The following is a 12,201-nucleotide window of genomic DNA, read 5'->3' as shown; positions in this document are numbered from 1 at the left end:
CTTTGGGTAATAAGCTGCTTGGCATTGTTGCCCCTGATTTCCTGATTCAACCTGATAGCCTTTGACAGCCCTGATGGTCTCTGGCGGCCCTGATGCAATTGCCCGTACAAGCCCGTACTTACTTTGGGGGATCGAGATGAGCGCCGTTGAACTCTCAGCTCGTGGCACCCACTACGCGACATAGTATGAAAACACTGGCCTCCCCCTCCTCCAGCCCAAAATCCTTATAGTATCATCTCCTTCGCTGGGTCTTCTGGTCAATTTGTCACTGGTAACCAGCTGCTTCTGTATCACGTTGCATCGACAACATTCACATTCGTTTCTCTTTCCTATCTCTTTTCATTGCCATTTGCATCCCTTTTGATTCACCATTACCCCGGTTTCTCGCAATCTTGCCGGCGGCGATCTGAAGAACCCTGTACTTTTGTGCCTCATAGGAATTCCGGCGACTGGCCTGCGTCGTCACAATGGGCCTCAACAACCACTACCGCTCCGTTTCCGACAACGACGAATCTTTCCCACTCTCGGAAAAGAGTCAACCAAGAGCAGGCTGGGGTAAACAGTCCATCTGTCTTTCTATCGCGACTGGCACGCTGTTCATTGCCATCATCGTCGCCATCTTTTCTCTGATTTCTTCTGTATTTGTCTCCAACACCAACACCACAAAATCCGATGCCCTCTCCGCCTCGACCACCAGCGCAGCCGCAGTTGCCGCTAGCACCTCCGCTGTCGCAGTCACTCCTCCAGTCGACGACTCGATAAAATCCGCTGAGGGTTCGGACGGCTCGACTCAAAAAGCAGAAATCGACCACTGCGGCTTTTCCCCCGAGGAGGCAAGAGAACGTGGCTGCATCTTTGACGTGATGATGCAACTCTGGACTCCCGCAGCTTGTTTCGATGAAACCCTCTCGAATCGCTTCCTGGAGGTGGGCAACTGGACGTGGTACGCTGATCCATCTGCCAGTCACATCTACACATTGGAGGAAATGAGAAAGGGCGAACACGATGCGGTCTATGTCGCTCAAGACTACCATGTCACTCACTGCATCTACGCCTGGGAGAAATTGGTCCGGTCTATGAGGAATCAACAACCCCTCATCACCGAGTTGATCTCTTATGACCATGTCATCCACTGCAGACATAAAACCCTCCAGAGAGCCGACGGAGGCGACTCCATCCGTGGTGTCCGTGCACCTACCGGATATACACAGTGCGCACCATACGACACCTGGAAGGACCACCTCCCTCCTAATGAGCACTCTTCAACAGACTGAAGATAAAGATAAAGACATTTTGGATCGGCCCTCATTTTAGCGTTTCGCGGTTGGAGTTCGAATATATGGTCAGTTCATATAGGCACATAATTCTCAGATCACCAATATTTTTTGGAAATGGACAGGTCTCGGACGCGCGCTCGAATGTGCACAGTCTCATGGGAGATCTCAACTTTCAAAGTCAAGGTCGCCCGCAGAAATTGTGCCACCATCTAAGCTATCTAAGCTTCAGAAGATGGTGCCATGGTACGTCTTCAGACCTCTGGATTTCGGGATCGCACCAACTGAACGAACGACCAGACAGTTGGCGCGGAGGGATCAGTGTATTGAGTATTTGATGTGGGGTGCACTCGGTATTGGAGTGTCTTTGGATTTCAGATATGTACCACTCGCAGCTAGGCTTTCTGAAGACTTGCCAACCTCAAATGGATGATGCAAATGACTTTTACATTCGATCGAACAATGCATTCGCCTGTGAACAACTCTTGCATACAGCGCATTCCTACTTGACCTCTCGAACTACATCCAATTTCTACAAGAGAGGTAGTTGGTAAGGTCTCCCGAGTCCTCGTCCTCCTCATCGGTCCGAAGCTCTGTGTGTGAATTCCCAATTAATCACCTACGTACGTGCCTTGTCCGCGTTCGACACCAAAAACACGCGTCGGCAATAGAACCTACGATCAATCTATCGATAAGAGGTAATTTATTGATCCTCTTGTGAACACTTTCCTTTTGGAGCCGACGTGTGTGATCGGCAAGATTTTTCAACTGCAGATCAAGCTTTCGGTGATGCCATCCAAAACCTACTGTGGTGCTGGGCACTATCCATCGCTAGCTCAAAACTCTCCCTCTTCGCCTGCGGCCTGCTTCAGGAGTTTCCTGCCTTCTCAAGAAACGTTGTTCATGAACATGTGGTCTAGAACAACGGTCGTGCATGGGATGCGACAAGCCGTTTACCTCCTCAAGGGAGGACCTCTTCCACTCGCAACGATTGGTCCACCCATTTGGCGATTGTGCGAAGCTGGAACGATTGAGGATAACAGACATTTTGCATGCTGGTCGCCCGTGCAGGGGTTCGTTTGTGGCTTGCGTCGAGGCCAGCTTTGGACCAGCTGAAGGCGCGCGAACCGTCCCACGAATGTGCAACTCGGTTTTGGACAGGATGCTAATAAGGGCGATGTCGCCGTCACTCCCGTCGAAAGGGGCCATTCCCTGCAGCGACGGCCTGCCGCTGAAGAGGCCCTACGCTGCTGAAAACACACCCTCTCTTAGCTGAGAGCTTTACGAACTGCTTACATTCCAGTTTTCTTCCCCAGTTTGCATGACACCGACCAGTTGCGAGGATGAGTGAATCGACAGAACCCGCCCACGATCGCGTGGATGAGTATGTGGTGGATCCTATCCACGTGTCTCTCCTAGCGACCATCGATGACGAGGACACCGCCTACAAGGACCCAGACAAGTTGGATCGTTACTCTCTACTTGAAGCAAAGACGATTGACATATGGGAGACCGCCAGCCGGGGCGCGCAGATTGTGGATCGTAATTATCCGGTATCGCGAAGACTACCTCCGGACCTCTTCGAGGCGTATCACCCTGCAATACCACGCGGGAGCCGTCTGGCTCTTCGTCTCTTGTGCACACGGCCGGCGCTGGGGGGTAACCAGACGGCCAAGCACGACGACCTGGGGCCTCCGGGGGATCGACAGATCAATTACCTTCCCTTAGTGCCCGCGGACATACAGGAGCTGGTCCATCAATGGGATCTCAACCGCGAATACACCTGGATGAGACTGAACGCGCGAGAAGTAGGCAATTTTCAACGCAAGACGGTGTGGAGTTTCGATGTCGAGCCACCCAGAGCAGTCCGAATGGGTATGTGCATATTGGGGGAGGCTGGTAGAACGATCCGCATTTTCGCATCCAGAACAAGCTGAATTGAATTGCTCCCCAGGATTGGTGATCCATTTCCCCTTCGTCCTCCGTCCAGCCCGACGAGCCAAATATCTGGCCGATACAAAGGGAGGCCGCACTGCCTCGCGGCGATCGCTCAAGTCGACGTACAATCCGCGCCGCGATGACCCTTTCCTGTGGTCCTTTGCCATGTCTCATTCTCTGCGCGACGGCAAGACCCGTTGCCTCCTCGACGGGCTCACAGACTGGGCAATGGGCGACGTGTCGCGCCGGCTGCTGAAAGCGTCGCAGCAGTGGTACCTACATCCGTTGCACGTGCCGGTGATCCTGCTGAATATCTTCTTCGACCACGCGGCCTGGGAGGTGAACCGGCTGTGCGTCGAGGTCGGGCACTTTGAGTTCCTGTCGCGCGACGCCCAGATCGGCTCGCTCCAGCACTTCGACGCTATCACCACACAGCTGCAGTACGTGTACCGAGACCTGGACTTCCTGCAATCGTTGGCAAAGTTCCTGCTCGGGACCATGGAATTTCTCGAGCAGAAGATCTTTCTTCGCGAATGGGACAGCAGAGCTGGAAGGGATGACGGTACCGTCGTTTCGTACAGGGCATACGTGCACCAGACGAACCCGCACATGGAGGAGAAGTTGATGAATATCTCACATTTGATCGACAATAACCTGTCAACGTGCGAATACTTACAGGCTAGGACGAAGGACGCTCTGGATTTTGTAAGTCTTTCTCCCATCCCCCCATGGACCACCCTTTCCAGCGAGTCTGGTCCTGGTTATTGCTTTCCCTGCCTCTCTTTGGGCCATTCTGCTGCGCGTATCGTCTACGAATGCGCAAGCGGACAACCCTCGAATCCTCAGTAGCGATTCTCGTACTTTGATTCTTTCCTCTATTTGAGGGTATCTAATTAATGCCCCCGTACGTGTCTACGTGCTGCGTTGGGGGAAATAGATCAAAGGTAAAATCTCCTTGCGCGACAACGAATCGAACCGGGAGGACGCCGACTCCAACAAAGCCATGTCGTTCCTGCAGATGGTCTTCCTACCTGCGACCTTTGTGGCGGCCATCGTGTCCATGAACTTTTTCGACCTGACCACCTCCCCGCCTCGCGTGAGCGGCTACATCTGGATCTTCTGGCTCGTCAGCCTGGGGCTCACGGCGCTGGTGCTGATCATTTACTTCTTCTGGCGGTGGAAGGGCAAGGTCAAGGCTGCGGACGAGCGGAGAGAGGCACGGTTGCGCGAGAAGATGCTGGGGTGGGAAGAAGGTGGCGGCGGAGAACCAAGTGCTGCGGACAGTGATGGTGGTGAGGGTGGTAGAAAGCGTGGGAAGCGGAGGAGTCGTCGGAGACGGGGGACGGGACGAAAGGACAGGCGGATGACCAGCGACGAGAGCGCTGATGATGGCGAGGCGGCTACAACGACTGAGAAGAGAAAGGAGAAGCCCGAGTTGGTCATGTAGGTTGCTGGGTAATTACTCTAGGTCAACGCATTTTGTCCCAGAGGCACTCACAGCTCAAGGGGCCAATGAGGCAACACCTTTGGAGATCGCGGGCGTCACAGACATACAAGTTGCTCAATACAGAGTGTTAGAAATCCCAAAGATGCGGTGCAGACGTAAAATGAGTGTTGAAGCGAGAGGGAGAGGGAGAAGCCATCGAGTACTAGCTCGCTAGAGGCAGATGAGAAGCTGGATGGTCAAACACCAACCACCCGGATTAACGTCGGGGGACCGAGTCTGGTGATGCAGTAGTTATAACAATTTATTACTTGTGCAAGGGTAGTTTGGGGGCGGCATTCCGGCCCGCAGCGGGGCGTGGCTCCAAGGTTCACCAAGGCCTAATAATCATGTGGATAGACGTGGCTGGGATCTCCAATCTATCCGTCATGTTAGAAAAAGAGTAGCCAAAGCACATAACCTGCACATTGCACCACCAAGCAACCCAACCTCTCTGCACTTTCTTCTCCCCCGTTCTTTTCTCAACCAAGCAACTTCTCTGTGGCTTTTTCTTTGCTTGCGTTGGCTGCATCGCATCGTCTTCCACACAGTCGCTCGTTCCAGACTTCCCAGCAGCTTCTTTTCCGCAGTTGTGTGTGTTGTGCGGATTCTATCTTATCCTGCGAGAACTCCATTGGTGCCCCGCATTCAGCTGCAGCTACAGCCATTTCCACTTCCACAGCCGAGCTCTTGAGACGTCTTCGTGCAGATTGGGCGGCACGCACGGAGAGGCAAGAGGAAGAGAGAGAGAGAGAAAATAAGCAGAAACCAGACCACACAAGAGGAGGAGAGGCGGTTGCGGTTGTATTGAGTGTCCTTACAATCCACGGCATATTCTCCCTTTGGAGGAGAGTTGGGGCTCAATAAATGGCGCCGACGTCCTACATCCGCAGCGTCAGCGGCTCGAGTCAACACCTACGAGCCGTGGTTTCTCGCTCCGTGTCGTCGAGCTTCGAAGCAGCAGCCTCCCCAAAGTCCTCTCTCATTACCACTTCCAGAACTTCCGTTGCCTCCTTCTTCGCACTCATCCTGAAGGAGGTGCTACAATTCTCGAAACGCACGCTCCTCACCTCATCCGACCCTTCAAAACCGTCCCGCCGGGATCTCGTGCAACCCGTGTTCATCCAACCTTCACCTCATCTCGAGAAACGACAGAGCGCCGTCCTCGCAATCCCGACAACCTATGCAGGCCTCAACTCCGGTCCTGCCCCCGGTGCTTTGGTAGGCATTGTCCTCGGCTCCGTGGGTGGCTTCATCCTTATACTATATATCATTCTCTCCCTGTTCCGCTTCTCCGGATGGGGAGGCGGCGGTGCGGTCGTGGCAGAAGAAGTCATCCGTCATCATCGAAGAAGACCGTCCCGGAGCAGCCCAAGCAGTAGAAGCCACAGTCAGCCCATGAGCCACGCCAGCACTCACAGACCAGAAAGAATGCGGGAAGAAACGGTGATAGTGGAAGAACATTTTGATCCGAGCGTCGAGGAGGACATTGTTGAAGTCATTGAAGAGCATTCGCCAGAGCGGTCGCCGCCGAGGAAATCCAATCGCAGAAGCGGCTTTAGGACTGTGGACCCGGCGGAGTTTGGAGGAGGAGGGAGACCGATGAGGAAGGTGTCGAGGAGATGATGAAAGAATGGAGATTTGTTATTTGTGAGACATTGCCTATTTGCAGTTTGATGTAATGAAGCGATGGAGTTGGTATGGTATGGGATAGCATATGCGGGATTGTCGGTCCTGTTCTTGTGTGATATATGCATGCATCTGGTGAACGTCACAATTGGACAAGCAAGCATTGGATTTGGGCAGAGCACAAATTGTCTAGCGAGCACAACGATAATGGTATGGGTACTCGGTTCTGATGTTGTGAAAGGGTCCTTCCTGCCCATTCATTCATATCCTACGGTACGGTGATATGCTGGAAGCTGAGCCTGCCAATTACAGTGACATGGTACCACTGTCAGCCTGTCAGATTGTCAGATTATCGGATGATCAGTCGATCAATCAATCAGATGAAGACAAGCTCTCGGTGCTCGTTCCTATCCGTGTCGCGCCTTAAACCGTCCCAATCCCTTCTTTCCTTCTTCTTTCCAAGATACCACTCCCCAATGTTGACGACCTCGTCTGATTTGTGCCCTGCCGACGGGTTGCTTGCTACCTGTTACAGCTCAGGGACACGACACGACGCAGAATTATTCGACGGAGCAGCAAGAGACTGGCAAACTGGCACACCGGGCTACAAAATGAAGCAAACAGTGAGTGGTGGTAAGAGGTGATCTGAAAAAAAAAAAAAAAAAAAAAAAAAAGAACGGAGTCTCAATCCCAAGATCTCCTTTTCTCTTGGGATGAACCAGGTACCAGCATTCAGTATACTCGGGATACAGTCCGACCGCGCACTCAATCCCAACGCTTCTTGTGCTTGACGCGCAACAGCGCCTCGGCGTTGCCGTGTGCAATCATTTCCAATTGCTCGGACGAGACGAGGCCGCTGGCCTCCAGGTCTCGCATGAACTGCAGGCCGTTCTCGTTGGCCGCGAACGGGTAGTCGACGCTGTACAGGACGCGGTCTGGCTGGGTGTTGCGCAGGATGCAGGCCATGGGATTGACGCTCCAGTTGCCGCTGGTGGTGATCCAGATGTTCTCGTCCCACACGGTCTTGAAGGAGCGCTGGCGCGGGCCCCAGCGCGGCGAGAGCTGCATGACCCGCTCGAGCATGAACGGCAACATCTCGCCCATGTGGCCGATTATCAGTTTGAGCTTGGGAAGTCGGTCGAACAGGCCCGACGCGAATAGCCGGAGCACGTGCACCGCCACGTCCGAGTGCCACCCGAACGCGGACGAGGAGAGCGATGTCGTCGCCTCGCTGGGGATGTTGTCCCCCGTGTACAGCAGCGACGTCACCTCCTGGGTGGCCCAGGTCGGATGTAGGTAGATGGGCACGTCGAGGTCTTGGGCTGCTTGGAACATGGGCAGGTAGGCTTCTCCGTCGAAGTAGGTGCCGTCCGCGGTGTGGTTGTCGATCAGGGCGCCGACGAAATCAAGCTCCTTGACGCACCGGGTCAGTTCGGTGGCGCATGCTGCGGGTTCCGAGATTGGGAGGACCGCAAAGCCGGCAAAGCGGTCGGAGTGCTTCTTCACTGACTCGGCGAGCTGGTCATTGGCCGCCTTGCATCGAGACGCCGACATGCCTCCAGGCGCATGGGAGACGATCTGCAGCGAGACCTGGCCGGCGTCCATTGAGCTCAAACGGAGATCGCCCAAGTCGGCGAGCTTCTCCTTCAGGTACGGGACGTGTTTAAGCTGTTCTGCGTAGTTGCCCGCAAAGTCCGTGAGGACAGCTTTGGAGAAGAAATGCTCCTCCAGAGTGATCAGTGGAGGGACCATGATTGATGTCGCTGCTCGCTGTGCTGTGGGGAGAGAGGTGGTGGATCTGATTTCGGATTCGCAGGCAGAGGGTGTTTCTTCAGAATAGAGTGCAAAGTAGGGCTCTGCTCAAATTTCCACAGAGGGACTTACCATGATTTATCTACCGGCGCATGAATCAATGAGGTCGGAACTGGACTGATTGATGCCGATGGCAATTTGACGCGGGGTCGTCAGAGAAGCGAAGGATGCCGGATCAAGTAGCTGGCTTCACTCGTCACCCCTTTGCCATCTTCCCGACACATGCTTTGCGCGAATCATGGATCGAAGGATGGGAAACGTTTGGGTATCTGAGGCAAGTCATGTTGACTTGCAAAAAGATGCGTCGGCGGATGTCCGCCGTGCAGTCAAGAAATCAAAAAACATGGCCAGCCACAGCAGGGATGGATGTTTTGGGACTGTGGAATGCGCGGCAGGGGTGATGATTCAAGACTGCGCCGTGGCGCAAATGCGGATGAATCCGAGTCCGACAGACCAGCGACATCACCTCTCTACAGAGTACTCATAGTCTGTAAATTTGAGTCAATAGCCTTGAGTGGCTCGAGAGGCTCACGATGGTCTCAATCACAAGACTTCCTTCACTAATCCCGGACGAGCCAAAAGACCATCACGTCGGCAACCCGCCTCACGCCTTCCACAACCCGTGGCCCTCATTCAACCCCAGCCACCACGGCCTGGGGAATATCGTTCGAGTTCGCTTTGGGCGAGATCGACCACCGTTTGTGCCAGTTCCCACTGACCGCTCCGAGCTGGTCCCTGTACAGAAGGTCGACTTTGCCATTCCTCATCCGGGCCCAAAAGTGACGTGGATCGGCCATGCCAGTTTCTTGCTACAGACGTTCAAGGAGGAGTCTGCTCCACGAGGCATCAACATCCTCTGCGACCCGGTCTTTTCAGAGAGAACGTCGCCCTTTACATGGTTTGGACCGAAGCGATATACCCCCACCCCGTGTACGTTGGAGGAGCTGCTTGACGCCGTCGAGATAGACCTCGTCATCATCAGCCACAACCATTACGATCACGCCGATGCCGAGACTTTGAAGGCGATCTGGGCTAGAAGGAGATCAAAAGTTCATTTTCTCGTGGGCCTGCATAATTCACGCTGGCTGACACCCATGGGAGTCGACCACTCGTCCATCACCGAGCTGGACTGGTGGGAAGGGGTCGAGATCGACGTCGAGGGTGTCGGCAAGGCTCGCATCACATGTACACCCACACAGCACTTCTCACGACGCAGTCTATTGGACGCCAACCACGACCTGTGGTGTTCGTACGCCATCCAGGACCTGCAAGGGTCTGGCAAGAAGATTTACTTTGCTGGAGATACCGCCTATCGATCGATTCATTCCATGAACATGTCCCGAGAGGAAGAAGACGCGCAGCCTGCCTGTCCAGCTTTCAAGCAGATTGGCAACCTATTGGGACCATTCGACCTTTCCCTCTTGCCAATTGGGCTATGTGAGCCGAGGAACTTTATGTCTAACGTCCATGCCAACTCATGGGACTCTATTCGCATACACCAAGACGTGAAGAGCAGGAGGTCAATTGGGATGCATTGGGGGACTGTCCGTGGCGGTTTGTCTCAGTATTACGAAGATGTCCGCACCCCGGTGAAGCACTGGAAGATGGCTGCCGAGGAGGTGGGCTTGAAATGGGGAGAAGAAATTGGTGTTTTAGACATTGGGGAGACGTTCACATTGGACTGATCATAGCATGATCCGTGTTATCTCCTCTTGCAGCGCGTGTCTAGAAGATGTATAGCACTAGTAATGCAAAATTATGTCCCTCATCATACCGAAGACATGCATCTAGGCATCAGTATTTCTTTTTGAAGAGGAGCAAATCTTGGTCTATTTCAATTTCTACCCAGTCATCGTCTGCAAATCAGCTTCATCCGCTGCTTTCAGCCGAAGACGACCGTGCTTTCTCCAGGTACCCCCAGTTTTAACGCCGGGGGCTTGCAGCAACCGTGGCCAGCCCCTCAGGCCCCCTTGAACCCACCCGCCGCGCCGCAACGCTATTGGCGCCTTTAACTGAAAACAGCGATCGCCCATCTCGTGTCTTGCCACCAACTCTTAAAATCAAGCTCAACGCTAATGCATGATACTGACATGTCTGCTTGGATTGGCTCCCAGTTTTTTCCTTTGCTTGATATCCTAGTCGGTATTACTCCTTCACACCCTGCGACTACTCGTACGAGCGCCCTTACACGCTGACATCCTCACACGCTTTGTCTCCGCGGCAATTTCTCGATCCACTACTGCGCACATATACACCATGATCATCGGTGCCTGCGCATTCAATGTCCTGCATTCCCTACAAACCCTGGTCTGCGGAGCCACCCCGAAACCAAATGCAGACATGGGTCCCCGTCTCTCCTAATACTTGCTGCAGAGCCGAACTCCTGATGTGGTTCAACTCCGACGATGTCCATACCCAGCCCGCTAGAATACATAATATGAGGCGTCATTCGACCAGGATCACATCTCACATGCCTAGAAAGCCATTCAAAATATAAAAGTCCAAAGTGCATCCCTCGAACTGTCTGTGAGGGACATTCCAATCACCCTTTCCACACCTCGTATTTCTTGCCTTCGTCCTCCTCACCCACCTCCGGGGCGAGACATCCACGTAACTACTCGGTACTTTGAGTAGATACTTTGTCAGAAAAGCGATTGATTTCTCTGTGCACAAGACAACCCATACCAAGCAGCCCTGAGCCCTGTGAACATCACCTCCGAAAACATGTACAAACTGCGCGCCCTATGCTCTCAGTCCTTTAGACTGCCCGCTCCAACTCTGACGGAGAAGAACCTCCCCGACCAAACGGGCAAAGTCTACCTCATTACAGGGAGCAATACCGGGGTTGGATATCAAGTCGCCAGCATCCTCTACTCGCACAATGCCAAAGTCTACATCGCAGCGCGCACAGAATCCAAGGCTCAAGCCGCCATCGACTCGATTAAACAAGAACACCCCAAGTCTCAAGGCAAACTCGAATATTTGTTCCTAGACCTGTCCGACTTGAGCACTATCAAAGCCAGCGCCGAGGACTTTCTGTCTCGTGAGGACAAGCTGCACTGGCTGGATAACAATGCCGGCGTCATGGTCCCTCCGGTGGGCTCCAAGGGCGCCCAAGGCATGGATCTGACGTACCAAACAAACATCCTTGGCCCGTTCCTCTTCACAAAACTCCTACTCCCCATCCTGAGGCGAACAGCAGAGGCCGAACCTAAGGGGACCGTTAGGGTTAGCTGGGCGGGCAGTCTTGCCGTGGTTCTGCAGAGTCCGACAAATGGCATGCTGTGGAAGAAAGGTGCCGACGGCGCAGAGACACTGGATGACACGCACCCCAACATGTATACGTATGGAGTGAGCAAGGCCGCCAATTATTTCTTCGGCACCGAGTTTGGCAAACGATACGGTGCGCGGGATGGAGTTTTGCACAACGTGAGTTCCTCTTTGGGCCCCTATTTCGCCCCGTTAGTCTCAGCTTCCACTACATGGATTGTGTTGTATCTTATCCGCGATCAAGAAACTAACAAGTGAGTTACCAACCAGTCCTACAACCCGGGCAACCTGGCCTCGGACCTCCAACGCCACGCCAACAACCAATGGCCCAAACTCGCCCTCTGGATCCTGCACAAACTGCTCCTCTACCCGGTCATCTTTGGCGCCTACACCGAGATCTACGCCGGTCTGTCCCCCGATTTGACCCTGGAGAAGGACCAAGGCGGGTACATCATCCCCTGGGGCCGCAGGGGGTCTGTCCGCCCGGACTTGATCGCCCAGGCGCAAAGGGACGACGGCGAGGCACAGAAGCTGTTTGACTGGTGCGACCACGTCACCAAGGCGTTTTCATAAAAAAAAAAGTCCAAGCTTGGCCTTTAGTAGCGGAGTTTTAAATGGGGTGCTTTTTCTTTCTTTCGAGTCTTTGTCCCTCCTGTACTACCTATTATAGATAGGGTTGGCTGAGCTGAGCTTAGCTTAGCTATAAGCTTTAGCTGGAAATCAGGGGCGAGGCTGAGGTGGCCCATCGCCCCTTTGTGTTCCGGCCGGCCCATCAATACTGAATATTCATGGACG

The 12,201-nt window shown here is 53.8% G+C and overlaps 6 protein-coding genes across 6 annotated transcripts; 5 read left to right on the top strand and 1 right to left on the bottom strand.

The window, feature by feature from the left end:
- Positions 1–467: 467 nt before the first annotated feature.
- AYO21_04670 (hypothetical protein) lies at positions 468–1,274 on the top strand (the record flags this gene model as incomplete). Its single annotated transcript, XM_022654642.1, has 1 exon — positions 468–1,274. The coding sequence occupies one exon, from the start codon at positions 468–470 to the stop codon at positions 1,272–1,274; it is 807 nt and encodes a 268-aa protein (XP_022513009.1).
- Positions 1,275–2,617: 1,343 nt separating this feature from the next.
- AYO21_04669 (hypothetical protein) lies at positions 2,618–4,659 on the top strand (the record flags this gene model as incomplete). Its single annotated transcript, XM_022654641.1, has 3 exons — positions 2,618–3,149; positions 3,229–3,917; positions 4,150–4,659. 3 exons carry the CDS (start codon positions 2,618–2,620, stop codon positions 4,657–4,659), a joined length of 1,731 nt encoding a protein of 576 aa, XP_022513008.1.
- Positions 4,660–5,562: 903 nt separating this feature from the next.
- AYO21_04668 (hypothetical protein) lies at positions 5,563–6,321 on the top strand (the record flags this gene model as incomplete). Its single annotated transcript, XM_022654640.1, has 1 exon — positions 5,563–6,321. One exon carries the CDS (start codon positions 5,563–5,565, stop codon positions 6,319–6,321), a length of 759 nt encoding a protein of 252 aa, XP_022513007.1.
- Positions 6,322–7,089: 768 nt separating this feature from the next.
- Positions 7,090–8,076, bottom strand: AYO21_04667 (hypothetical protein; the record flags this gene model as incomplete). The annotated part of the gene is made up of 1 exon (XM_022654639.1): positions 7,090–8,076. One exon carries the CDS (start codon positions 8,074–8,076, stop codon positions 7,090–7,092), a length of 987 nt encoding a protein of 328 aa, XP_022513006.1.
- A 593-nt stretch (positions 8,077–8,669) lies between these two features.
- On the top strand, positions 8,670–9,821 carry AYO21_04666 (hypothetical protein; the record flags this gene model as incomplete). The annotated part of the gene is made up of 1 exon (XM_022654638.1): positions 8,670–9,821. The coding sequence occupies one exon, from the start codon at positions 8,670–8,672 to the stop codon at positions 9,819–9,821; it is 1,152 nt and encodes a 383-aa protein (XP_022513005.1).
- Positions 9,822–10,860: 1,039 nt separating this feature from the next.
- On the top strand, positions 10,861–11,979 carry AYO21_04665 (hypothetical protein; the record flags this gene model as incomplete). The annotated part of the gene is made up of 2 exons (XM_022654637.1): positions 10,861–11,565; positions 11,677–11,979. 2 exons carry the CDS (start codon positions 10,861–10,863, stop codon positions 11,977–11,979), a joined length of 1,008 nt encoding a protein of 335 aa, XP_022513004.1.
- Positions 11,980–12,201: the final 222 nt, after the last annotated feature.

This window comes from Fonsecaea monophora (genome assembly GCF_001642475.1).
Source record: "Fonsecaea monophora strain CBS 269.37 chromosome Unknown Scaff27, whole genome shotgun sequence".
Lineage (NCBI taxonomy): Eukaryota > Fungi > Ascomycota > Eurotiomycetes > Chaetothyriales > Herpotrichiellaceae > Fonsecaea > Fonsecaea monophora.
This window is presented reverse-complemented; position numbering and strand designations above follow the sequence as displayed.